Source organism: Bactrocera neohumeralis, unplaced genomic scaffold (assembly GCF_024586455.1).
Source record: "Bactrocera neohumeralis isolate Rockhampton unplaced genomic scaffold, APGP_CSIRO_Bneo_wtdbg2-racon-allhic-juicebox.fasta_v2 cluster09, whole genome shotgun sequence".
NCBI classification, from domain to species: domain Eukaryota; kingdom Metazoa; phylum Arthropoda; class Insecta; order Diptera; family Tephritidae; genus Bactrocera; species Bactrocera neohumeralis.
The window spans coordinates 10,656,485-10,682,062 of record NW_026089622.1 but is presented as its reverse complement, the minus strand read 5'-3'; the positions used below and the strand labels follow the sequence as shown (position 1 = coordinate 10,682,062).

At 36.8% G+C, this 25,578-nt stretch overlaps 1 protein-coding gene across 13 annotated transcripts in view; it reads left to right on the top strand.

The window, feature by feature from the left end:
- LOC126764471 (tubulin polyglutamylase TTLL5) overlaps window positions 1-24,617 on the top strand; it is a 244,951-nt gene extending 220,334 nt beyond the window's left edge. For all 13 annotated transcript variants that reach the window (XM_050482145.1, XM_050482147.1, XM_050482153.1 and 10 more), the window contains 3 exons: window positions 20,645-21,313; window positions 21,886-22,099; window positions 22,542-24,617. In XM_050482145.1, coding sequence (XP_050338102.1) covers window positions 20,645-21,313; window positions 21,886-22,099; window positions 22,542-24,278 — 2,620 coding nt within the window. In that variant the 3' untranslated portion in view covers window positions 24,279-24,617. The remainder of the gene's footprint in view (window positions 1-20,644; window positions 21,314-21,885; window positions 22,100-22,541) is intronic.
- The last annotated feature ends 961 nt before the right edge of the window (window positions 24,618-25,578 follow it).

Sequence of the window (25,578 nt, the reverse complement as noted above, 5' to 3'; positions counted from 1 at the left end):
AATCGATTTATTCGCTTATTTTGTACAATGAAGGAATATTGTGATAGAGTATGCAATGTACAGAAAGAAATATGTATGGCAATACCCGTGAATCGTGATACAGATATACGCAGATATAATGATACAATTCGAACTGATGTTGCCGTTATATTTACGACTGTGAATGGTGAATCACCATTTTAGAGAAATATGATAGTTTTAAATTTTAATTTGTCTTTTTTCTTCTCTTTTTTATTTTGATTAACATTGTTTATAAATTATATTTTCTATCGGTCGAATTTCGACGAGTTTCGGCGAGACGAGTTGAATTCAGGGCGTCTATCTATCCGTGCAAGCAATTGCTTTAATAAAAATTGAGATATTTCCATCAAACTTGGTACACATATTTCTTGGCACTTAAAGAGGTTAGTATTGCAAATGGATTGAATCTACAAGCCGCCATTAATCCAAAACTTATAAAGGGCCGTAGCTATGAGATACAAAACGGTAATTGAGTACAGGAGACCGTAGTAGCTAGGGAGACCTATGGGTTACTTTTTTTTGTTTCTAGGGCTGGAAAAATGTTTGGCATAAGTGTATTACATCTGTTAGGGATTACTTTGAAGGCTTCAGTTGTGAGTAATTAAATATTGTTCGTTTTATGTACACTTTCCGAGTCCCTTTATTTTTCACAATGTATATCAATGATGTACTCAGATCAACTATACCTTCTCAGAGGACTTGAAAAATAACCGAGCATAATCGAAAAAAACTGTCAACATAATCTTGATTCTTGACATGCTTTGACGTGGCATTTTCGGCTTCGGCTTCCTTTGCATAAAAAAATATCTCGACGAATGAGTTTTGAAGCGAAATTTAAATAAAAAATTCTTACTTTTTTCCATAATAGTTATGTACATGTATCTTATTTGAAGATGATTTCAATATAATTTTAGTTGACGCGAAATAAAATATAGCAATAAAACCAAGCGAGTGATTGACCTATAATATAACTTAATAAAATACCAAATTTGATTGGAATTCATTCACGATTTGATCGAATATTGACTCTTGAATTTTTGAAAATTTTAACTGTAGAAAACACCTTAATCAATCCACGCTCCTCATCTGAAAATACAGTTCCATGTGCCATTTTCCAAGAAATTAAAAAAATTAAATTTATTTTTGTTGTCTTAAACCTTTATTCATGTAAAGTACTTACTTTAAATTTTTTATCTCCGCTTTTTCTATTGACATGTTTGCTTGTTTTTTATATGCTAAACAATAAAATAATTACAAGAAAAATATATATATATATCAAATATGTTTGCAGTGCCGTTAGCAGAACGCAAGTAATAGAAAAAACCAATTTTGCACATATGTATAATTATTTGACTAAGATATTTTTTGTCATTCAATTAGATTTAGAAAAAATTATTAGTAGTGATAATATTTAAGCTACAAGTTCTATAGCTATTTTGATAAATTTATATTTCATACATGCAATTTCTAGGTCTAGGCTACTTTTGACATTTTAATTATGACTATAAATCAAATATTTCACATATGTAGCTCACTAGGGGCTCGAGTAATGAAAATTGCTAGACAGCAAGAATCTACTTATCATGCTGAACAACGAAGACGTGAGCAATCAGTAAATCATCCAGAAGGCAAAGTTAAAGAACATCTGCACAAGCTGATGCTCGGCGTCAGAAAAATGCTATCCGCATAGCTTCTCAGCGTGCATCAGAGACACTTAAACAGACAGCTTTTCGGCGTCAAGAAAAAGCACGGCGTATGGTCACTCAGCGGTTTACTCAAACAGCTAATGGCTAATCAGCGTGCTTCTGAAACCGACTGTTCATAAAATTCAACAGGTCCTGTAAACCATAATATCTTGGTTTACCTATGATTCCCCAGTGCCGAGAGATATCTTGTTACGAACGCCAATAAAAAGTAATATACATGGATTTTTACTCATTCCTCATATAATGATCCCTGAAAACAATTTTAATTTGTTGCTACGCTGTAGGTCTCTACCATCGCAATTCTTGGTAGATATGTATGTAAAAATGAAGAGGGGTGCCTGCGCTACATAGCTCTGAATCAGAGCAAGTCACGTGCCGAGAGCAACATACAACTGCAAAACACCATTGCAAAAGGCAATATCAACCCGAATGACTTGGATTACATGGTGATTCTTCCGTCGTCGTTCGTAAACAGTCCCCGCTATTTGCATTAATATACTGAAGACGCATTTTCATATGTACGTAATTACGGACGACCGGACTTATTCATTACGATAACATGTAACCCAGCCTGGCTTGAAATAAATAAGTAATTGATGACCGGTAAAAAACCAAAGTACCGACAAAAGCTGGTAGGTCTTCTTTTTAAAGGTCAGGTAATTGGTGACATAATGGATAAAACGTGAACTATTGCATGTCCATTTATTAGTCTGGCTAAAAGAGAAATTGCGTCCCAGCAAAATTGACGAAGTTGTTTTTGTATAGTTGCCCGACCCAAATGGAGATAAAATAGATATGACACCCGCGGAAAGTGTGTCCGTGGACTATAGCTTGCTGGTCTCATATTCTTCGCTGGTAAAGGAAATTTTTCAATTTAATAACAAACCACCTAGTTAACAGACAAAAGATCTTTTTTTCTTGGATGCACCATGCGGCATCGGCAAAACTTTATACAAACACAGTTGCGCAAAGACAAAGTGGTTGCGCTGGTTGTGCATCCTCCGAAATAGCGCAACCTTGCAAAGTGGTGACAGAACCGCACAACAAGTATTCAAGTTCCCGCTGAACCTTGCAAGTGAATAAAAGTCTATTTGCAACATCAGCAAAAGTAGTAGTCGCTGTGCTCTATTGCAAAGCTGCAAATTGATCATGTGGGAGAAAGACACAATGTCCCACAAGCGAGCTATTGAAGCACTGGATGCCAGGTGGAGTGGTCGTCTTACTGAATGTGATTTTCCCGAGGTACCACGCAGACGAGATAAACGTACGTCTCAAAGCTTCGCCGTTGTTGTCTAAGGTAATGCGATACAATGATCAGGAGTCCGGACAACTCTCACAAACGAATCTCGAGGCCGGCAAAGGTCGCATGCCGATAAATACTAACGTCCAAATAACCTTTGACATCCTATTGGCACTGTTGTTAGCTGGAAAGATAACATTATTAATCAGGTATTTCCGAGTTTAGGAGAAAACCTGGCTAACGAGTAATAGTTGCGTGAAAGAGCTGTCATGACGTCCAAAAACGAATTGGTAGAAAAAAGTAATAAAAGAATATTAAAGCTGGTTCGAGCTGAGGTGCTGACCTACATCTCAATAGTCACTATGATGACAACAGACAACGCAACCATATACCTTATCGAGTTCTTAAACTCTCTCGAACTGTAAGGGGGCCCTTCCGCAAGTTGACGCTTTACGTTTGTGTGCATTTCATACTGGTTCGTAACCTGAACGCGCCCAGAATGTCCAGTGTTACTGGCTTGTGTGAAGTGTAAGAAATCTTTTTATTTACGCAAAAACCAATAAGTCCCGCAATGTTGTTTACCGGGATGTGCTGCGTAAATTGATTTCTAGCTCTCTACGACCCGAGAGCATAATTATAATAAACTCTCCCGTGTATCAGTCATCGAATTTTGTAAATTGATCTTTCCGATGCTCAAATTTAAATTATTTTGCTATTGAAAATGTGATTATTACTTACTGTTAATATACAATTTATTTTCCTTAATAAATGTGTGGTAACACCGTGGCGCAAAGATAGTTACTGATAAGAGATAATATCGTGATTCGAATGTGTGAAGGCGTACATATGTATGTAGTTAAGTCCGTATGTGCATTAGACCTGGCGTTATTTTATTTTTTGGAATTTTGAGTACGGGGATTGGTCAAATATGCGATTCGATGTAATAATTCATGTGGTAAATTTTTAACTCAATCAGAGTGTGCCAACCTGTGCCATAATGAGGTCAAAGTTCAAAATATAGAAAAACACTTGGTTTTTTTTTACTGTTATCTGTTTATTTATTAAAGAAAAAATAAAATGACGCAATTTTTCCACAATTTGCATTTCAATCATTAATATATGTCTCGAGAATATTACAAAGGCGAAGTTTTAGTATGTGAAGGGAACTTTTGCCTGTAGTTCTCGACAATATGAAGCAAGTATTGTTTATCTTCTTCGATATGAGTTAAAGACCGGTTAAAATATGTTATTAGTTTAACTTTCCTCTCAGCAGAATCATTAACAGGAGTGACGTTTTTGAGGATTTGAACACCTTTTAAATATTCTGCAGTTTCGCATAGGCGAAAAATTTTACGCCTATTTCCAATCGTGAAAAGATATTTCTAGTTCTTTGCATTACAAAACAACTTAAATCTTTACTTATGAATGCTTTCATTTCTTCAATGCTGGCATTTACATTTTTATGCAGATAAACGCCATTGTCGTCATTGCTTTCAAACTCTTTTTCTAATGCTAGTGCTTCAACCATCTTTCTTTTCACATTTAAGTCCACGTTAGAATCGAAAAAGGCGAGGCCAACGGCTTCCTCGGACAGATACCATAAGTGGTTTTTCATTTTATCTAATAAGGCTAGAGATATTTTTGGGTCGTAATAACCGGCAATGTTTTTTACCAGCTGCAAATCCAAATTTGGTGCTTCGACTGCATTAGTAGTTCAAAACCAATACGGAATATAAAGACGCACCAGGAAAATACACACATTGCGGAATCCATTCAAATGGCTGGAAGACATTTTAAATTGTTTTTGCAAAGCAAACATTTTTAAGTCATATATCGCTTTTGACATAAACCTGGCATGTGACGTCGCGCCAGGTGCACGAAAGGAAAAGTTCGGGATACTGCCACCTAAGAAAATAAACATGAGTTGCAATAGCTCTTTGTAATCATGGCGAATGTGGTCTTTTGCTATATTTTTGATGCAAAATTCTTTATTGGCTTCACATTCCTCTGCATTTATAGCACGTCGCACTTCTTCATCCATGATTCCAATTGAAAGATCTTTTAAATTGAAAGTGTTCCATTCCCGCGAAAAACGTTCAAATATGGCAACTTCCGGGCCACAAGATTTTCAAAATATATTTCAAAAATCTGCAATATGATGCCAGCATGGCAACCACAACAAGCTACGTTTCAATTTTTGTTCCAGCAACATTCCAGCACCGTTAGTTTACCAGTGTTTGTATCATCATTTCCAGAATTTATCATAGTCTAAGTAATTATATATGGACTGGGCGATTGCTTCACCAACATTCAATAAAAAAATTAATTTTTCTAAAGAGCAAAAGGCGTTCTACTTTTTCCTTTCCATCTTATTTGTTTCAGCAGTAATTAAATAAATACCTTGAAATTCTCAATAAGTGCTTTGTACAATTAATAACCAATCTTCTTTGATACTTTGCAATAATAAAATGATTTGCTGTTGTCGATTTTCTTCTTTTAACAGCTCGTTGGTGTTTTTGCGATCATCAACTGCTCTACAGATTTTCAGACTCACATTTACTTTCATCACTTACATCATAGTCTACACTCAACTCTAAAAAAATTAGTTGAAAGAGAAACTTACACTTATTGAATTAAATAAATACCTTGATCTATCTTTGATACTTTGCTCTGCGTCGATTTTCTTCTTCTAACCTTTGCGCCTTCCGTTTTTCATTATTTGCGAGACATTGATCTATGATCGAATAAATTGTTCAACTTATCATTGAAATCATTTTCTTTTTTACGAGAACTAGGAAACGAAGATGTACAAAATTTCTGTACTGTTTTCCACTCATCATATAATTTCACCAGTTTATCGTCACATGTTCTTTTGTTTAACGTTGGAATATGTGCTCTTTCCCAAAAAGGCAATATTTCCTTCGAAGCCAATTTAGCACTTTCCTTAATTGTTTTCTTTTCACACCGCACATAGTAAAAAAAACTTTTCAGCACTTGTAGTTTTGACGGTAACTTGCTTCCAAGTATATTTTTTTCACATTTTCCTATCAAATATACGTTTTTGTCAGCAGATCTAAGTGTAACAAAATTATTTACAGCCATCATGATATTGCAGTATAACTTTTACTATTTTTAATTATTTTAATAAAGACCCTTTCTTAACCACAGTCAATTTCGCAATGACAAAATATTAAAAGCTCTTTTTGCACGTCTCAGTCTGTATAATAATCAACATTGGCGTATGTGAACCGTAATGTATGAATTTACCGTTAGGCGGGCCACTGACTACATTATCTGCGCAATTTCACTCACGCAATTCCACTCAATTCCAACAACAGTCTTGTGCAGATAATTTGTGTAGTCAGTGGCCCGGCTTAGTTCAATGGAATTTTTACTAATTTACTCTTTTCTAATATTTATAAATTTTCTTATCATTATTGGACATATCGAAAAAATCACTATGCAAAATATTGAGGAAAAATGAGGTCATTACATTCTATATATAATAAATAAACAGATAACAGTAAAAAAAACAAGTGTTTTTCTATATTTTGACCTTTGACCTCATTATGGCACAGGTTGGCACACTCTGATCGAGTTAAAAATTTACCACATGAATTATTACATCGAATTGCATATTTGACCAATCCCCGTACTCAAAATTCCAAAAAAAAAAAAAATCTCATATAAGCTGCGTCAGGTCTAATGTGCATGATATTTGCAAGTTTTATATTATGAAAGTTACGACTATTGTAATATATTTAGCGTTTTGGGATATTATTATAAAATGTTGTATAGGTATATCAGTGGCGTAGCTGGGCCCTGGGGCAAATTAAATAATGGGGCCCAACTACTGTGTAAACTGTAGGTATTATTATCAAATAAAAATATGAAATACACAAATACTTTAAAAATTCAGTGCAGGCCATAAAAATATTAAACAGTATAAATTACAATTAATACTTGTTGTATGTTAGGCTAATAAAACGAAATAGAGAAGATTCAAGGGTTTATTATATAAAGGTCGGACTTGTCAACTGACTAAATAACAATTATATTCACAATTTTTTTTTTAGCTTTAGTTTTCGGGAAAAAAGACGCGCCCGCGTTGGCAGGATAAATTCTTACAGAATCATTTAAAGTGAAAAATATGTGTTTTAGTTAAAACCTTACCTTAGAACTTGAACGAAGGAAAAAGAAACTAAAAAATAAATTTTTGTAGTGAAAAATTCGCAACATTTTTGTTGTTGTACAATCGTGCAACGTTGCGAAAAAAATCTGTATTTCTACACAACTAAAATTTAAATTATGAGTGGCACAATGTTCGTACTCTGCGTTAGGCTGGATATCCTTAATATGTTTTGGTACACCATTATACCACTCATCACACTGATTCCATCATAGCCTTGCCCCACGCATTTTTTAAATCAGTATTCTTGAAAGTTTCCGTAGTATCCTTCCTGACTTAAGTCTTGTTGATGTCCTCTCAAAGTCAAAAAACTCTTTGCTAGTGTCAGTATGATATCGAATAACCTTTGAAGAAACGTTTTCCAAAATTATGCTTTTTTGCGAATTTCAATTTCAAGTCCCTTATCGATAGTATTAGTATCGTTTTTTTCAAAATTCATACAGAGCACAGGCTTACGAATGGCCAGCGAACAACTGTGTTATTTAATTCTTTCTGATAAATGCTTCTGTCAAGAATGTCCAAGTTGTTTATTTGATATCAAGAATGTCCAAAATTGTTTATTTTAAATCGTTATCAAACGAATACAAAAAGTATTTTAAAATAATTATTGTACGAATACAAAAATATTGAAAAGAAAAATTAAATTTATTTTCCAGCGCTTGCTTGCGACTGCTCCGTTTGCTTGTTAACGAGCGAATGCCTTTCACTTCTTAAAACTGTCTGTGACAGCTCGGCCTCTCCTGACCTTTCGTCCTGCAAGGACGATTCGTCGTCTCCTTCGTCGCCATCTAATTCAAGCATCTCGTCCATTTACTTCTGCATAGCATACATTTCACTTGCCGTCGTTTCCGTGCTGTTTGAACTTTAAAATTCTCAAACATTTTGAAATTTATTCGTCGACTTCTAAAAATTGAAAAAATATGCTGCTAACAATTCTGTCTACAGTTTTTTTGAGAATTCTCAAACGTTTGAGTTTTATTCGTCGACTTCCAAAAATTGAAAAATATGCTGCTGATAATTCTGTCTACAGTTTTTTTTTCAAAATTCTCAACCGTTGTTCTTCGATTACTCGTTCTATTCGTGTTGTTCCCTTTTATTCGTTGAAACTTTTTCCGTTGCCATGGACAACTCTCTGCTGCCTCTCTTTGGGATATTGATATAAAACCGTTTGCACTGACTTACGTTCACTCTTTGCCCGTTGGCGATTTACGTTTCTCGCTGGCATTGAAGTGCTTACAATACTCGTTACATTTGATAATTTCTCATTGCCAAATAATTCCTTCCTCTCTTCTTCGTTTGTTCGATAGTTACGCCGGCGCTCTCATCGTTTGCAAAATCATTTCCCAAAACGTATTTTTTTCACAAATTCGTATAATTCGGATTTTGGTATCCCACTTCTGAGAAGTCAAGAATGTCCAAGTTGTTTATTTGATATCAAGAATGTCCAAAATTACTTTATTTTAAATCGTTATCAAACGAATACAAAAAGTATTTTAAAATAATTATTGTACGAAAACAAAAATATTGAAAAGAAAAATTAAATTCCTGCTTGCGACTGCTCCGTTTGCTTGTTAACGAACGAATGCCTTTCACTTGTTAAACCTGTCTGTGACACTTCCAATCTCTGAAAGAAAGAGAAATACAATGATACCCTACAAGTGTCATTGGGGAATCCCCGAAAACAACATTATCACCGTTAGTGTTACCACATTGAACCAATATATTGACCAGTACGAAAAAGATTATTGACATCATTTGATAATTTCTCATTGCCAAATAATTCCTTCCTCTCTTCTTCGTTTGTTCGATAGTTACGCCGGCGCTCTCATCGTTTGCAAAATCATTTCCCAAAACGTATTTTTTTCAAAAATTCGTATAATTCGGATTTTGGTATCCCACTTCTGAGAAGTCAAGAATGTCCAAGTTTTTTATTTGATATCAAGAATGTCCAAAATTACTTTTTTTTAAATCGTTATCAAACGAATACAAAAAGTATTTTAAAATAATTATTGTACGAAAACAAAAATATTGAAAAGAAAAATTAAATTCCTGCTTGCGACTGCTCCGTTTGCTTGTTAACGAACGAATGCCTTTCACTTGTTAAAACTGTCTGTGACACTTCCAATCTCTGAAGGAAAGAGAAATACAATGATACCCTACAAGTGTCATTGGGGAATCCCCGAAAACAATATTATCACCGTTGGTGTTACCACTTTGAACCAATATATTGACCAGAACGAAAAAGATTATTGACATCAGCTTACTTACTCCTGATACAGCAAAAAAATATTTTAACTTGAGTTCACAATAAAACGCACATATCGACGCAGAAGGAGCCTAGTTTAAAAGTTTTTAAATAATTGTAACGATTGATTCTACTAAGTATTGATAATTGTTAATATCTTGATTTGAATTTTAATTGTATGTAATATTAATATTATGAAAGGTACTATCTACTATCTACTATTTATGAAGTATTAGTTTTTTTTATACCTTGAACAGGGTATATTAAGTTTGTCACGATGTTTGTAACACCCAGAAAGAAGCATCAGAGACCCTATAAAGTATATATACAGATGATCAGTATTTTGAGCTGAGTCGATTTAACCATGTCCGTCTGTCTGTCTGTCCGTCCGTCCGCATATATACGAACTAGTCCCTCAGTTTTTAAGATATCCTTTTGAAATTTTGCAAACGTCATTTTCTCTTCAAGAAGCTGCTCATTTGTCGGAACGGCCGATATCGGACCACTATAACATATAGCTGCCATATAAACTGAACGATCGGAATCAAGTTCTTGTATGGAAAACTTTCACATTTGACAAGATATATTCACGAAATTTGGTATATATTATTTTCTAAGGCAACAGTGTAATCTCCCAAGAAATTGTTCAGATCGGTTAACTATAGCATATAGCTGCCATACAAACTGAACGATCGGAATCAAGTTCTTGGAGGGAAAACTTTCACATTTGACAATGTATCTTCACCAAATTCGGTATAGATTATTTTCTAAGGCAGCAATGAAATCTCCGAAGAAATGGTTCAGATCGGTTAACTATAGCATGTAGCTACCATACAAACTGAACGATCGGAATCAAATTCTTGTATGGACAACTTTCACATTTGACAAGATATATTCACCAAATTTGGTATAGATTATATTCTAAGGCAACAATGTAATTTTCGAAGAAATTGATCAGATCGGTTAACTATAGCATAGCTACCATACAAACTGAACGATCGGAATCAAGTTCTTGGAGGGACTTTCACATTTGACAATGTATCTTCCCCAAATTTGGTATAGATTGTTTTCTAAGGCAACAATGTAATTTCCGAAAAAATTGTTCAGATCGGATTACTATAGCATATAGCTTCTATACAAACTGAACACATAGTTTCTAAAAGAAATGCACCTGTGAAGGATATATTAGCTTCGGTGCAGCCGAAGTTAACGTTTTTTCTTGTTTTATTTTGAATTATTCGTTTTTTTTTTCAATCCCCTCATGAAATTTCCTTGGAAAAACTCTAAAAAGATTTCCTGAAAATTTGAGCTCTTAATATTAACACTAAGTACTCGACCAAGGCATGTAAGAATTTTTCATTGACAATACACGAAAATCATTATTCCGAACGCAAAATCGCTATCATTAATACTTCCCGAGATACTAGGCTTTGCTTGTATAAGTAAGACTGTATGGAATTTTCATAAATTTTTAAGCTCAATTTATAGCTAAATGGAATTTCATCTTAAAAAAAAGTTACTTATTTTATTGTTATTTTAATAGATTATAAAGATAATTAAGGCATAAGAAATTACGAAATTGAACCACAGTAAATATAATAGGTTGTCAAAAAAGTCTTGCGGTATTTTCGTTATTTGGCGCTGAAGCGCGTAGTTCTAGTTTTATTCGTCGCATCGGGTCATGCTATACCTTTTTGGAAAGCTCATTTTACGCGCTAACACGTGTTTGATTGAGTTATAGCGTCGCAAACATGGAGCAAAATAAAGAGAAAATACGGCATATTTTACAGTACTACTACGATAAAGGCAAAAATGCATCTCAAGCCGCCAATAAAATTTGTGCTGTTTATGGACCCGATACAGTTTCCATTTCCACCGCAAAACGATGGTTTCAACGTTTTCGTTCTGGTGTAGAGGTGGTCGAAGATGCGCCACGCTCCGGAAGGCCTGAATTTGTCGAAAGAGACCGGCATAGTAGCAGCCGTAGCATCGGTCAAGAGCTGAGCATGAGTCATCAAAAATTCATTTCAATTTCAATAAAAATACCGCTAGACTTTAGTTATTATATTAACTAAACATACAATTAATCATATTTTAAGAAATTTTCTTCTTTGAGTACGTTGATTTTGTACATAATGAATACTGTGTGCGATGATTATGTACTGTTTGAAAATTTTTTTGCCTTTCATCTTCATTATGAGTTAAAGCTTCATTAAATTTCTGCGTAACAGCGAATCCTCTTTCAGCGATATTATATACCACTATCAATTTGCTAATTGTCTCAAGACATTTTTGGTAATCAGGATTTGATTCCCATGTGTATACTTTAGTATTCAAAAAATCATAAGGAAGGTCAGACTATTTGAAGATGAATAATGAATTAGGAGTCATTTTGCTATAAGGCAAAGAGTATTATGAGTAATTTTTTTTTTATCAAAAAATGCAAGTTTCGTGGAAAAATTAGGTTTAGAGCCCCGTATTACTTCATCGGTGTGAATTTCGACTTTCTCGCAATGGGCACTTTTGTAGAGTGTTGAATTCTGAGGAATATGTGTCTAAAATTGTCAATAGAACATTTTTACATGCCTTGGTCGAGTACTTAATGCTAATATTATTGGCTAAAATTTTCAGGGAATTTTTTTTAGAGTAATTCCAAGGAAATTTCATGAGGGGATTGAAGAAAATGAATAGTTCAAAATAAAAAAACACCCTAATTTAGTATACACATAGCATATATACATATGTATATGAAATTAAATTATATTGCCAAACATAATTATTTAAAAAGTAGGTGTGATTTACACTTTGTTGTAAATATTACTTTGAAAATTGCATAATTTAATTAGAATGTTATCAGTTTTGTATGCATTCATAAAATCTGTATAACGCTATTTATATTAATAAATATGATTGTGTATAAATGTTTAAAAATATAAGTCAAAAATGTAAATTTCTGAGAATAGTTTTGATTTAATTCTCAGTTCTGTTCACGCGCCAATGTTAAAATTTCGCCTTCCCTAAGCCTTTTGACTCATAACCGGTGATCTAAGTAGAGGTACTTTTTTCAGCCTTTGTCGCGTGAGTCGTGTCAAGCTGTCATGTTATCGTTTGGTATTTCATCAATTATATTACGAAAACTCGCGCGCTTCGTTTAAATAATGCACAACTTATTCGCTACTGAGTGTGTTTTCCGCCACACCATCACCTTGAGACCCAGCATTCATTATTGAATAATATTCGACCGAAAAGGCCACGACCAGCACGCGGTGAAGAAAATATACCAGCCGTAGCTGAAAGTGTACACGAAGACCGTGGAGAGTCGATTCGACGTCGTTCGCAGCATCTCGAACTGACGTATGGAACGACTTTGCGTATTTTACGTCGGGATCTTAAATTGAAAGCGTATGAAATACAATTTGTGCAAGAACTAAAACCACTCGACCTTCCGAAGCCACATCGTTTCACTCTTGAAAAGTTTCAACAAGGTCCGAAATTTCCGAAATTTTGTTCAAACTTTGTTGAGGCCTATTTCTGGCTCAATGGGTATATTAGTTTTCCTGATTACATGTAAAACTGCCAAACAAATCGTTCTATTCGACTCAGAATTTAGTACGTTTTCTGAGTTGTTTCAGTGGTCTAGTTTTTTTCCAATAATAGAGGCAACCATTTGCTTTGAAATGCTTCCGGGAACAACCCACACAGTCTACTGCTGTCTACTATTCGGTTCATACGTGTAAACCCAAAATTCTTCTTGGAGTGATCTACGACCTTGGTTGAATTCACCCTATCATCGATAAACATTGGTCTTTGATGGAGCTTCATAGTTAAAAATTTAATTAAGTTCATCTATACACACTTTCAAAATGTTTAATTCGAGAATAAAACAAATTCAATACATGCTGGGTTTTCCTTCACTCGTCGAAGTGAGTTGGAATATCCACTCAGCATTTGATTAGTTTGAACATATTTTACGGTCTGAAATTAGAGCATGATGTAAATCTCTTTGTTTAAAGCGTCTGGTATACGTAACTCGCGTATTGCATGAAAACAAGTCGAATAAGTTCGAACATTTATGTTTTCACAATATGTAGAAGTCAAAATCGGAGTAATTTTTTACGTAACGGCAACACTAATGGACTAGAATAACAAATATTCTTTATATGTAGTATATAAAAGGTGATACATTTCGAGGTTCCAAATTTAATGGGGAATCTTTATTCAAAAGAACATTATGTTGACATTTATTTTTTGAAGATTATCTCTTTCAAATGTTGGCCGCGGCTACGTCTCAGATGATACATCCAATGATTGATTTTCAATAACTCGTTCGAGCATTTCGACAGGTAACTAGGGAATGACTTGGGTTATGTTTTCCTCCAAGGCCTGAGTCGAAGTGGGATGGTGACTGGCCAGAACCGCGAAATTATCTGTTCTCTCAATAAATTTATCGTTTGATGCGATCTGTAGGAAGTGGCACCGTCTTATTGAAACCAAATGTCGCCGGCATGACACGCTTTAATTTCAAGCATCAAATAGTCGGTTATCATGGCGCGATAATGGTCGCTATTGACGGTTTTGTTCTCATCGTCATCCTTTTTGAAGGAATATGTACCTAGGATGCAGTCATGTGTAGCAGTTCACGAATGCGAGGTAAGTTCTTTGATTCTCATTTACTTGGGTGTGGCCAGAAACGATTCTTTTACATATGGCTCAAGCAGCTCACGACTTTCGGTCTTAGATCAAGTATCCTCTGGGTAGCCAAAAAACATCCCTTTGAAGGCGAGCTAAAGTGTGAAGGCGAACCATCCCTCTCCAGGTTTAATAAAAAACGCCCCCAATGGAAATGAAACAAGATAAACCCCCTTTTGATGACGACCATGGAAAGCGCATTAAGGATGAAGATTTAAGGGCACGTACCTGGTCGTACCGATCTCTTAATTGGGAAATTTCCGTTGCCCAGCTGTTTGATGTCTTCGTAAAAATAAAGGCTGACATCACCGGCGTCCAAGAAGTGCGAGTAGGTCCTTGTGGCATTTGCTACAGTGGCCATATAAAAAAGTGAAAATTCGGTGTAAGTATAGGGAAAGAAGATATCTTTAGCACAACGATCAGTAAATTCAGCCTCCACGATGAAACATTCCTAATTTGGCCGACTTCGCCGGGGCTTGAAATATGGTACTAGATTCCAGCACAAGAAAATTTATCAAGCTACCTGGCTGTCTCCGGATCCAAAAGCCACCAACAAGATCGATCATGTTGAGATAGACGGAAGACGCGTTTTCATTGTTTTAGACGAGCGTACGCTCCGAGGTCGTACCATTGAATCGCAATACTATCTTGTTGTACCCCAGACACGCCCTCGCCCATAAACAAAGACAAGAAAGATTCGACATCCGTAAGCTGCTATCACAACAGACAGTCGAACGATTTTCTACTCGACTTGCAATCGTGCCCTCTGAGAGCTCTCATTAGCAACTCGGTATAAGTGAACTGTGGGACGGCATTTCAAGCTTCCTTCGAACAGCTGTAAAAAAAAAACATTGGTTTTCCGAAAATGCAAAAGAACAGCTGGTACGAAGACAAGTACCGTGCCGCAGCGGCGAGAAAACAGACTGTCTACCTCGCAACGTTAATCGACCACAACACGAGCGGAATGGAATATATACTGAGAGCAGAAGAGGGAAGCGAGACGCGTTTGCTCATAAAAAAAAGAGAGGCCGAAATGCGTGAGTATGAAAAGATTGACAAGCTGGCCGACAGGGTAATGCTCGAAAATTCTACGAAAAATTGCGGCGACTAACAAAAGGTTTTAAGACCGGAGAATACTCCTGTTGAACCCCCCCGGCCGAGCTATTCAAATACGGCGGCGAAGAACTCATAAGGAGCATGCATCAGCTTATTTGTAGAATAAGGATAGACGAAAGCTTGCCCGGCGAGTGGAATTTAAGTATGCTCTGCCCAATCCACAAAAAGAGAGGCCACACAATCTGTGCCAATTATCGTGTGCTAAGCTTCCTCAACATACGCATATAAGGTTCTATCGAGCGTACTGTTTGAAAGATTAAAGCCCACGGTCAACAAACTGATTGGACCTTATCGGTGCGGCTTTAGGCCTGGAAAATCAACAACTGCCCAGATGGTCACCATGCGGAAAATCTTGGAAAAGACCCCAGAAAGAGAATCACCACCTCTTCATCAATTTCAAGGCTGCTTTTGACAGCATTGCTAAACGTCACTTTACACGCCGTATTAGTGTTGCGGGGATACCAAATTCAGACATCGAGGTAAAAGGCTAAAAGTGCTGTTTTTTACCTCGATGTCTGAATTTGGTATCCCCGCAACACTAATACGGCGTGTAAAGTGACGTTTGGCAATGCCAAATGATCGGGAAGGGCCTCTCTGAGCCGCACGCTACCAAACGCGGTTTCCGACAAGGCGACTCCCTTTCGGGCGACTTCTTCAGTCTACTCTTGGGTAAAATAGTTCGAGCTGCAGAACTAAATGGAAAAAGTACAATCTTAAATAAGAGTGTACAGCCGCTGGCATACACCGATGGATAAGGAAGCGAAGCAAACCATACTGCTAAGTACTGGTGACCAGGGGTTGGATCCATACGCACAGCACTCACCATTTACGCAAGAAGATAACCCTAATTCTCAGTTAAATGCCTTTGCCGCTTAAACAATTTACCCGCAAACGACCCTAACTGTTCGGCATACCGACTAGTGGAGATTACACCCCTTGCATCTAAACGTCCATCAGTCCAGCTAATCCCGGGCATTCTGCAGTTAAATTTACATTCCCTTAATATTGCTTAATAATTTTAAGTATTGACCGATATGCTCAATGCAAAGCAATCTGAAATTTTGAAAATCTTCTTATTTAAGGTACATACTGTATACAAGTATGGTGGATGAAGAAATTATTAAATCGATATCACCTCTTTTGGCAACAAGAGGCATTAATTGGAATATATGTTATTTAGATATCATTATAATACCTCGCAGATTGTCTGATATTTTGGGTAGAAACTTAGCTCAACGGTCTGAGCCCCACATATTCGGTATCTAAGGACGCTTTCCGCCATATTTGACAAGAGGATATTAGTTGTGCAAAGTGGAGGACGGAGTCATGTGCAGAAGTTCACGCAAGTGAGGAAAGTTCTCTGACCGCCATTCACTTGGGAGCCAGAAACGATTCTTTTACACATGGCTCAAGCAGCTCACAACTTCCGGTCTTTGACCAAGTATCCTCTGGGTAGCCTGAGAACATCCGTTCGAAGGCGCGTTAAAGTGAGAAGGCGAAACATCCCCTACATAGGGTTGTGCGCTGGGTTTGGGACCCGCCACGTAAAAAGCCCTCCCCCCACCATGGCAAACGAAATAAGGACTACGATATTAGGGCATGCACCTGGAATGTCCGGACCCTTAATTGGAAGGTGCCGCTGCCCAGCTGGTTGATGTCCTCATAAAAATAAAGACTGACATCACCGCCGTCCAAGAGATGCGATGGACGGGACAAGGACAGAAACGAGTAGGTCCTTGTGACATTTACTACAGTGGCCATATAAAGGAGCGCAAGTTTGGTGTGGGATTCGAGGTGGGAGAGAGACTCCGTCGCCGAGTACTGTCATTCACTCCGGTGAATGAACGTCTAGCCACAATCCGCATCAAAGCAAGGTTCTTCAACATATCGCTGATTTGCGCCCACGCCCCGACGGAAGAGAAGGACAGTGTGACGAAAGATGGCTTCTATGAGCGCTTGGACCGCGCTTAGGAAAGCTGCCCCTGCCACGATGTCAAAATCGTGCTTGGTGATTTTATCGCCAGGGTGGGCAAAGAAGGTTTATTTGGCACTACGGTCGGTAAATTCAGCCTCCACGACGAATCCCCAAAGGGGTTGAGGCTGATCGACTTCGCCGGGGCCCGAAATATGGTTATCTGTAGTACTAGATTCCAGCATAAGAAGACTCATCAAGCTACCTGGCTGTCTCCGGATCGAAAAACTACCAACCAGACCAGATCGATCATGTTGTGATAGACGGAAGACATGTCTCCAGTGTTTTAGATGTGCGTACGCTCCGAGGTCCTAACATCGACTCGGACCACTGTCTTGTTGCAGCCAAAATACGCACCCGCCTCTGTGTAGCAAAAAACGCGCGTTAACAAACACAGGGAAGGTTCGACGAGAAGCTGCAATCACAACAGACATCCGAACGATTTGCTACTCGGCTTGCACTCCTGCTTTCTGAGAGCACTCGTCAACAACTCGGTATAAGGGAACTGTGGTACAGAATTTCAAACTCCTTACGTACAGCTGCAACAGAAGACATTGGTTTTCGGAAAGTGCAAAAGAACAGCTGGTACGACGAGGAGTACCGTGTCGCAGCGGAGAGAAACCAGACTGCCTACCTCGCAACGTTACGATCGACCACAACACGTGCCGGATCGGATAGATACCGAGAGTTGAAGAGGGAAGCGAGACGCATTTGCAGACAGAAAAAGAAAGATGCCGAAATGCGTGAGTACGAAGAGCTTGATAAGCTGGCCGACAGGGGTAATGCTCGAAAATTCTACGAAAAAATGCGGCGGCTTACAGAAGGTTTCAAGACCGGAGCATACTTTTGTAGAACCCCCAAAGGTGATATAGTGACCGATGCCCAGAGCATACTTAAATTATGGAGGGAACACATCTCCAGCTTGCTGAATGGCAGTAAACGCACAACGCCAGGGGAAGGCGAACCCGATTCCCCAATCGATGACCATGGAGCAGACGTTCCATTGCCCGACCATGAAGAAGTTCGAATAGCAATTGCCCGCCTGAAGAACAACAAAGCGGCAGGGGCAGACGGATTGCCGGCCGAGCTATTCAAACACGGCGGCGAAGAACTGATATGGAGCATGCATCAGCTTCTTTGTAAAATATGTCGATTTCAAAGCTGCTTTCGACAGCACGAAAAGGAGCTGCCTTTATGCCGCGATGTCTGAATTTGGTATCCCCGCAAAACTAATACGGCTGTGTATACTGACGTTGAGCAACACGAAAAGCTCCGTCAGGATCGGGAAGGACCTCTCCGAGCCGTTCGATACCAAACTCGGTTTCAGACAAGGCGACTCCCTATCGTGCGACTTCTTCAAGCTGCTGCGGGAGAAAATTATTCGAGCTGCAGAATTTAATCGAGCAGGTACAATCTTTTATAAGAGTGTACAGCTGCAGTCGTATGCCGATGATATAGATATCATCGGCCTCAACACTCGCGCCGTTAGTTCTGCTTTCTCCAGGCTGGACAAAGAAGCACAGAAAATGGGTCAGGCAGTGAACGAGGGCAAAACGAAATATCTCCTGTCATCAAACAAACAGTCGTCACACTCGCGACTTGGCTCTCACGTCACTGTTGACAGTCATAACTTTGAAGTTGTAGATAATTTCGTCTATTTAGGAACCAGCATTAACACCACCAACAATGTCAGCCTGGAAATCCAACGCAGGACTGCTCTTGCCAACAGGTGCTACTTCGGACTGAGTAGGCAATTGAAAAGTAAAGTCCTCTCTCGACGAACAAAAGCCAAACTCTATAAGTCGCTCATAATTCCCGTCATGCTATATGGTGCAGAGGCTTGGACGATGACAGCAACCGATGAGTCGACGTTTCGAGTTTTCGAGAGAAAGGTGCTGCGAAAGATTTATGGTCCTTTGCGCGTTGGCCACGGCGAATATCGCATTCGATGGAACAAAGAGCTGTACGAGATATATATGACGGTCAATGTCGTCAGTCATAGTTCAGCGAATTAAAAGACAGCGGCTACGCTGGCTAGGTCATGTTGTCCGAATGGATGAAAACACTCCAGCTCTGAAAGTATTCGACGCAGTACCCGCCGGGGGAAGCAGAGGAAGAGGAAGACCTCCACTCAGTTGGAAGAACCTGGCTACGCTTGGAATATCCAATTGGCGCCACGTAGCGAAAAGAAGAAACGACTGGCGCGCTGCTGTTAACTCGGCTATAATCGCGTAAGCGGTGTCTACGCCAATTAAGAAGAAGAAGATGAGTTGTGCAAAGCTTTATTACGATATCTTCATTTGCATTTAAGTTATATACTGGGGTACGAATAGATTGAGTATAAAATTGTAACCTGAAGATGTCAAAATATTGTTGTGTATCAAATTTGATGAAACTGGTGTAGTCGTTCCAGAGATATGGGTTTTAACATTAAAGTAGGAAGTACAATTTTTACACCGATTCATATTCATATCTTCTGTACCATCTTTTCTGGAAAATTAAATCTCGTTTTGTAACTTTTATACCCTCAACAGGATATATTAAGTTTGTCACGAAGTTTGTAACACTCAGAGTTAAGCGTCGGAGACCCTATAAAGTATATATATAAATGATCAGTATGTTGAGCTGACTCGATTTAGCCATGTCCGTCTGTCTGTCTGTCCGTCTATCTTTATATATACGAACTAGTCCCTCTGTTTTTAAGATATTGTTTTAAAATTTTGCAAACGTCATTTTCTCTTCAAAAAGCTGCTCATTTGTCTTAACTGCCGATATCGGACCACTATAACATATAGCTGCCATACAAAATGAACGATCGGAAACAAGTTCTTGTATGGAAAACTTTCACATTTGACAATGTATCTTCACAAAATTTGCCACAGGTTATTTTCTAAGATAATTATGTAATCTACGAAGAAATCGTTTAGATCGGCTTACTGTAGCATATAGCTGCTATACAAACTGCATTTGACAAGATATATTCACGAAATTTGGTATAGATTATTTTCTAAGGCAACAATGTAATCTCCGAAGAAATTGTTCAGATCGGTTAACTATAGCATATAGCTGCCATACAAACTGAATGATCGGAATCAAATGCTTGCATGAGAAACTTCCTCATTTAACGATATATCTTTACGAAATTTGACATGGATTATTGCTTAAGGTAATAACATAATCTCCGAAAAAATTGTTCATATCGGACTACTATAGCATATAGCTTCCATACAAACTGGACACTTGTGAAGGGTATATTAGCTTCGGTGCAGCCGAAGTTAACGTTTTTTCTTGTTTTGCTTAGTTTTAGCTGACAGAAACAACTAATTATCCTCTGTGCAACATGTTGAGAGAATATAAAAATATAAATATATTTTCTTTCTCTCATTAGCTGTTTTCTGTAAAGAGAAACATAAACCTTATTCGCGTTGTAACTAAGTAATAATTCCAAATATGTATACTTTTTCAGAAATAACTTTGGTGATAAATTTTTGGAAGAAAAATGGATTACTAGTGGAAGCTTAGGATCACGGGATACTGTACTTGTTTTTCGACATAAGAGTTTAGAAAAGAAATCGAAGGACATTATATTGTCTTCGAAAAATGAAATTTCAGATACCAATACGAAGAACGCTGTTTTTAACGATTTCGTTGCAAAGGACGTTTCTGGGCTTAAACTTTATAACAAGGGTTTACCTTCTATAGATGTTATTCGAAAAGACAACGTAGCGCTGCCAAAACATTTTACTAACTTTTTGGAAACGGATATTTCAAAATTTCACAGCGAGGCTTGTGAAGTAGATCCTGGCGAAAAAGTTGTATTAGCTAGAAAAGAGTTTTCTCAATCTAATATGGAGCGAAGTAATTCCTACGAAACTTGTCAAGACACAAATAAAGTTTATGAGGAGGATGACGACGAAGTTATTATGCAATTCTCGAATATGCCAGCTTATAAAATGAAAATTAAGTATAAGTTTATGCAAACTGAAACCAAGCTTTTGAGAAAAATTTTTGCTTGTCATGGTTTGTCGGAAGTCGGGGAAAATGAGAGTTTCAGCATTCTTTGGACAGGAGTACATATCAAACCTGATATTCTAAGAAATCTTGCGCCTTATCAACGTGTTAATCACTTTCCAAGGTAAATAAGCTTAATAATAGGTTGTCAAAAAAGTTTTGCGGTATTTTTGTAGTTGGCGCTGAAAGCGCGTAGTTCTAGTTTTATTCGTCGCATTGAGTCATGCTATACCTTTTTGGAAAGCTCATTTCACGTGCTAACACGTGTGTGATTGATTGTCGTTTCTTTTAAGTCGTTCGTGAGTTATAGCGTCGCAAACATGGAGCACAATAAAGAGAAAATACGGCATATTTTACAGTACTACTACGATAAAGGCAAAAATGCATCTAAAAAAAATTTGTGCAGTTTATGGACCCGCTACAGTTTCCATTTCCACCGCACAACGATGGTTTCAACGTTTTCGTTCTGGTGTAGAGGTGGTCGAAGATGCGCCACGCTCCGGAAGGCCTGTCGTCGAAAATTGCGATAAAATCGCTGAATTTGTCGAAAGAGACCGGCATAGTAGCAGCCGTAGCATCGATATATCAATAAAAAAAAAAATTCAATAGAAATACCGCAAGACTTTTTTGACAACGCATTACTTCATTTTCAAAACAAAATACACAAGCGTATTAAACTAACATACTTATTTATAGGTCTTATGAATTAACACGTAAAGATCGTTTGTACAAAAATATTGAGAAAATGCAACATTTGCGTGGTATAAAAAATTTTGATATCGTACCACAGTCTTTCGTTTTGCCAATTGAATATAAGGAACTAGTTTCAGCGCATAATAAAAATCGCGGTCCGTGGATTGTAAAACCAGCTGCTTCTAGTCGTGGACGTGGTATTTTTATTGTTAATACAGTAAGTTTATTTAAATTTACATTATTTTACAGAACTTTAATTTAAACTTTAATGGCTGTTATTGTAAAATACATTTTTTTCAAAATTGAGTGAATTTGTCTTAATCAAATCACTTCTTAAATAATTAAAAAATTCTTCACAAAACTAATTCTCATGCCCCATCATGCAACCGAAATTCGATGTAATCGAGCCATTATTGCGCTCTTTTGTTTTATGCAATGATATATTTTATATTAAAATTATGTAAACAAAAAATAATATAAATAAGAACGATTGAAAAAAATGTGTGGTTCAGAGAGTAAAACCGTGTTAATATGAGATATTTATTTATCAGATCAAAAACAAAAAATAAAATCTATAACTAAACACAGCTCATTATTAATATGCATCCATATATTACACTTATAGCCTATAATGTTATTTTAATTATCTTCTTTTATAGCCAGATCAAATACCGCAAGATGAGCAAGTTCTAGTTTGCAAATACATTACCGATCCCTTATGCATCGATGGTCATAAATGCGATTTACGTGTTTACGTACTTGTTACGTCATTTGATCCACTAATTATTTATATTTATGAAGAAGGTCTTGTTAGACTAGCTACAGTAAAATATGACCGTGCTGCTGAAAACCTATGGAATCCTTGTATGCATCTTTGTAACTACAGCATTAATAAATATCACTCAGATTATATTAAATCTAGTGATGCCGAAACTGAAGATGTTGGTCATAAGTGGACTCTCTCCGCTTTATTACGACATTTAAAATCACAAGGTTGTAATACTAATGAATTAATGGGGAACATTGAAGATTTGATAATTAAATCCATATTTGCTTGTGCTCAAACTATTATATCAGCTTGTCGCATGTTTGTTCCAAGTGGTAGCAATTGTTTTGAATTGTACGGATTTGATATCTTAATAGATAGTAGTCTTAAACCTTGGCTTTTGGAAGTTAATTTATCTCCCTCAATGGGCGTTGATAGTCCGTTAGACTCTAAAGTAAAAGCATGTCTTATTACGGATCTCTTAACCTGTATTGGTATTCCAGCATATTCTACTGAGATGCGAGCCCAATACGACAACAAATGGACGCGTTTTCGTAATATAAACTCCACTCGACGAATTACATTAGCGGATCAATACATGAGCGGCAATTGTAACGGCACACGTCGTTTGACAGCGAGCTCCATCCCTATACAACAAACACTTACGCTAGAAGAGCAAAGAATTATTAAAAATGCGAGATTACAATATGATAGGCGAGGTGGATTTGTTCGTATTTTCCCGACAGATGATAGCATGCAACGCTACGGTAGCTTTCTTGACAATTCTACAGGAATACCAATATCAACTCCAATGGCACATGGGCAAATGCCGTACTCTATGATCCTACCCCATAATTATAACCAAGTTTTATTTAACTGCTTATATGCGAGTGCAAATGATAAAAAAGAAAGTAATGAACTTTTACAAAGAATGTGTCAATATGAACGTGCACTAGCCGTTGGATCATTAGTGTCATTTAGTAGTAAAAATCTTAAATTAAAATCTGAGGAAGAAGGAAAACGTTTACGCAATGAAATTATAAAATTGATTGATAATGGCTCTGAACTAACTCAATTGCAAGCTAGGCAGGCATTCGCATTATACTTAGAAGCAATTTTACATCGAATCACTCATGAACCGAGAGATTTTCATGAAAAGATAATTTTAAAATTCTTGAATAGGTTAGGGGGCAATATTAAAACACCGACAGTACTTTTTCATAACCCACAGAACTCTCGTGGTAATAGCAAAGCCAGAACAGCTATGGTCGCAAAACAGTTGGGCGATTTTCTTGAGCAATACAATCGAGATACGGAAGCTTACGTGGATTCGTTTGATCATTTCGGTATGATACCTAGTGGATTATTCGGTGACTTTTTGGCTCAATCTCAAGAGGCAGATTTGGAAGCTGTCCTAGCACTTCATACGAATGTTACTGGTAACATGCCGTACCTTTATAACAGATTTGGATTATCAGTGCCTCAAACCCCTCCTATACCATCTGGATTACATGGGTTTCTAAGGGCTTTGCCAGCTATGGTGTTAACTGGTTCTGTCGCCAGAGACTTTAATAAATTTGACGGATATTATAAAAACAACGAAAAGAATTTTAATATCTTAAGAAATTGAAATTTGATTAAAACGTCCAACAATCAAATAAATAATAAATTAAATGCTTTAAACAATTAAGTAAACAGTATTGGTTGAATCTACCAATAGATATAATCATCCTATCTTTCACCTATTTCACATCAAAATTCGCAAATTTTTAGCTTAAATTTTAAATAGTAAAACTTTAAATTAACCACCGCTTGTGATTATAAAAATTGTCTGTAGCTTCTCGGAATTTATTATGTAATACGTTTCAAGTATATCTTAATTTATATATTTATAACTAAATTAAATACCTCCCAATGTAAAGTTTAAATTACACTTTTTTAATGAAATACACTTAATCTTCACTTTTAATACTTAAAGTTTTTTATTCGTTTACTCATTTTTGCAGCGTAAGTAGTTTTATATGAATGATTCTTTGCGAAATTGTGTTATGACTACAAGCCTATGCATTTAGTTTGAATAAAATATCTAAAAATCCGTCAATATCCGGACAAGTACATATGTATTTGGAGGATAAAATGAAAAATAAAACAAATGCCGAGTTCACTTCATGCAAATATACTTCTGTTACCTACCAATGTAATTGGTTATATGGCAATCAATTAAGTAAAAGAGCCAAAATCATTATACATTATTTGTTCAAGAGAGCTTTTAACAAAAGGAGTTTTAAATGACTTTTATTCTCATATCCCAATTGGTGGCTTATGTATTACTACGTCCATAAAGTAATATTATTTGAAACAACATAATATGCTATAACTAAATTACGAAACCTAAATTGGGACACCGTTTAGACAATTTACAGTTTATTTATTTCATTGGAGTGGCTTACAATTTAGTGGAAATTTTGCTCACGGTGTATAAAAATATTAGTTTAATTAAAACCCGATAACTTCTTGAAGGATAATGAAAATTCAAAACATTTTGAAAATAAATTAATTTTATTTAGATTTCATTGTTCTTTAATTTATATTTTTCAAAGAAAATAATGGATCTTTAAATTTTATTATTTTGATTGGGGATGATTGTGGTCTCGTTTCTGCAATATAAGGTAGTCAAATATCTCCCTTCCGCTTTTTTGTTCACATATGCGTCGCTTCTTTCGATAATCTGTTTTCATCTAGGCGGCAACTTCATAATACCCCCCTCGTAGAAGCCCCCTCCTTTTTTGCGAAGAACTCGGACAGCCACTATTAACAAGCCTCTTTTGAGTTCAACTTTACAGCAACAAGGGTGTTCGCCATGGATAGGAACAATAAAATTTCCCATCCGAGCTCCCATAGCTTCTGAAGAGTCATCAACGAAGTGTGTG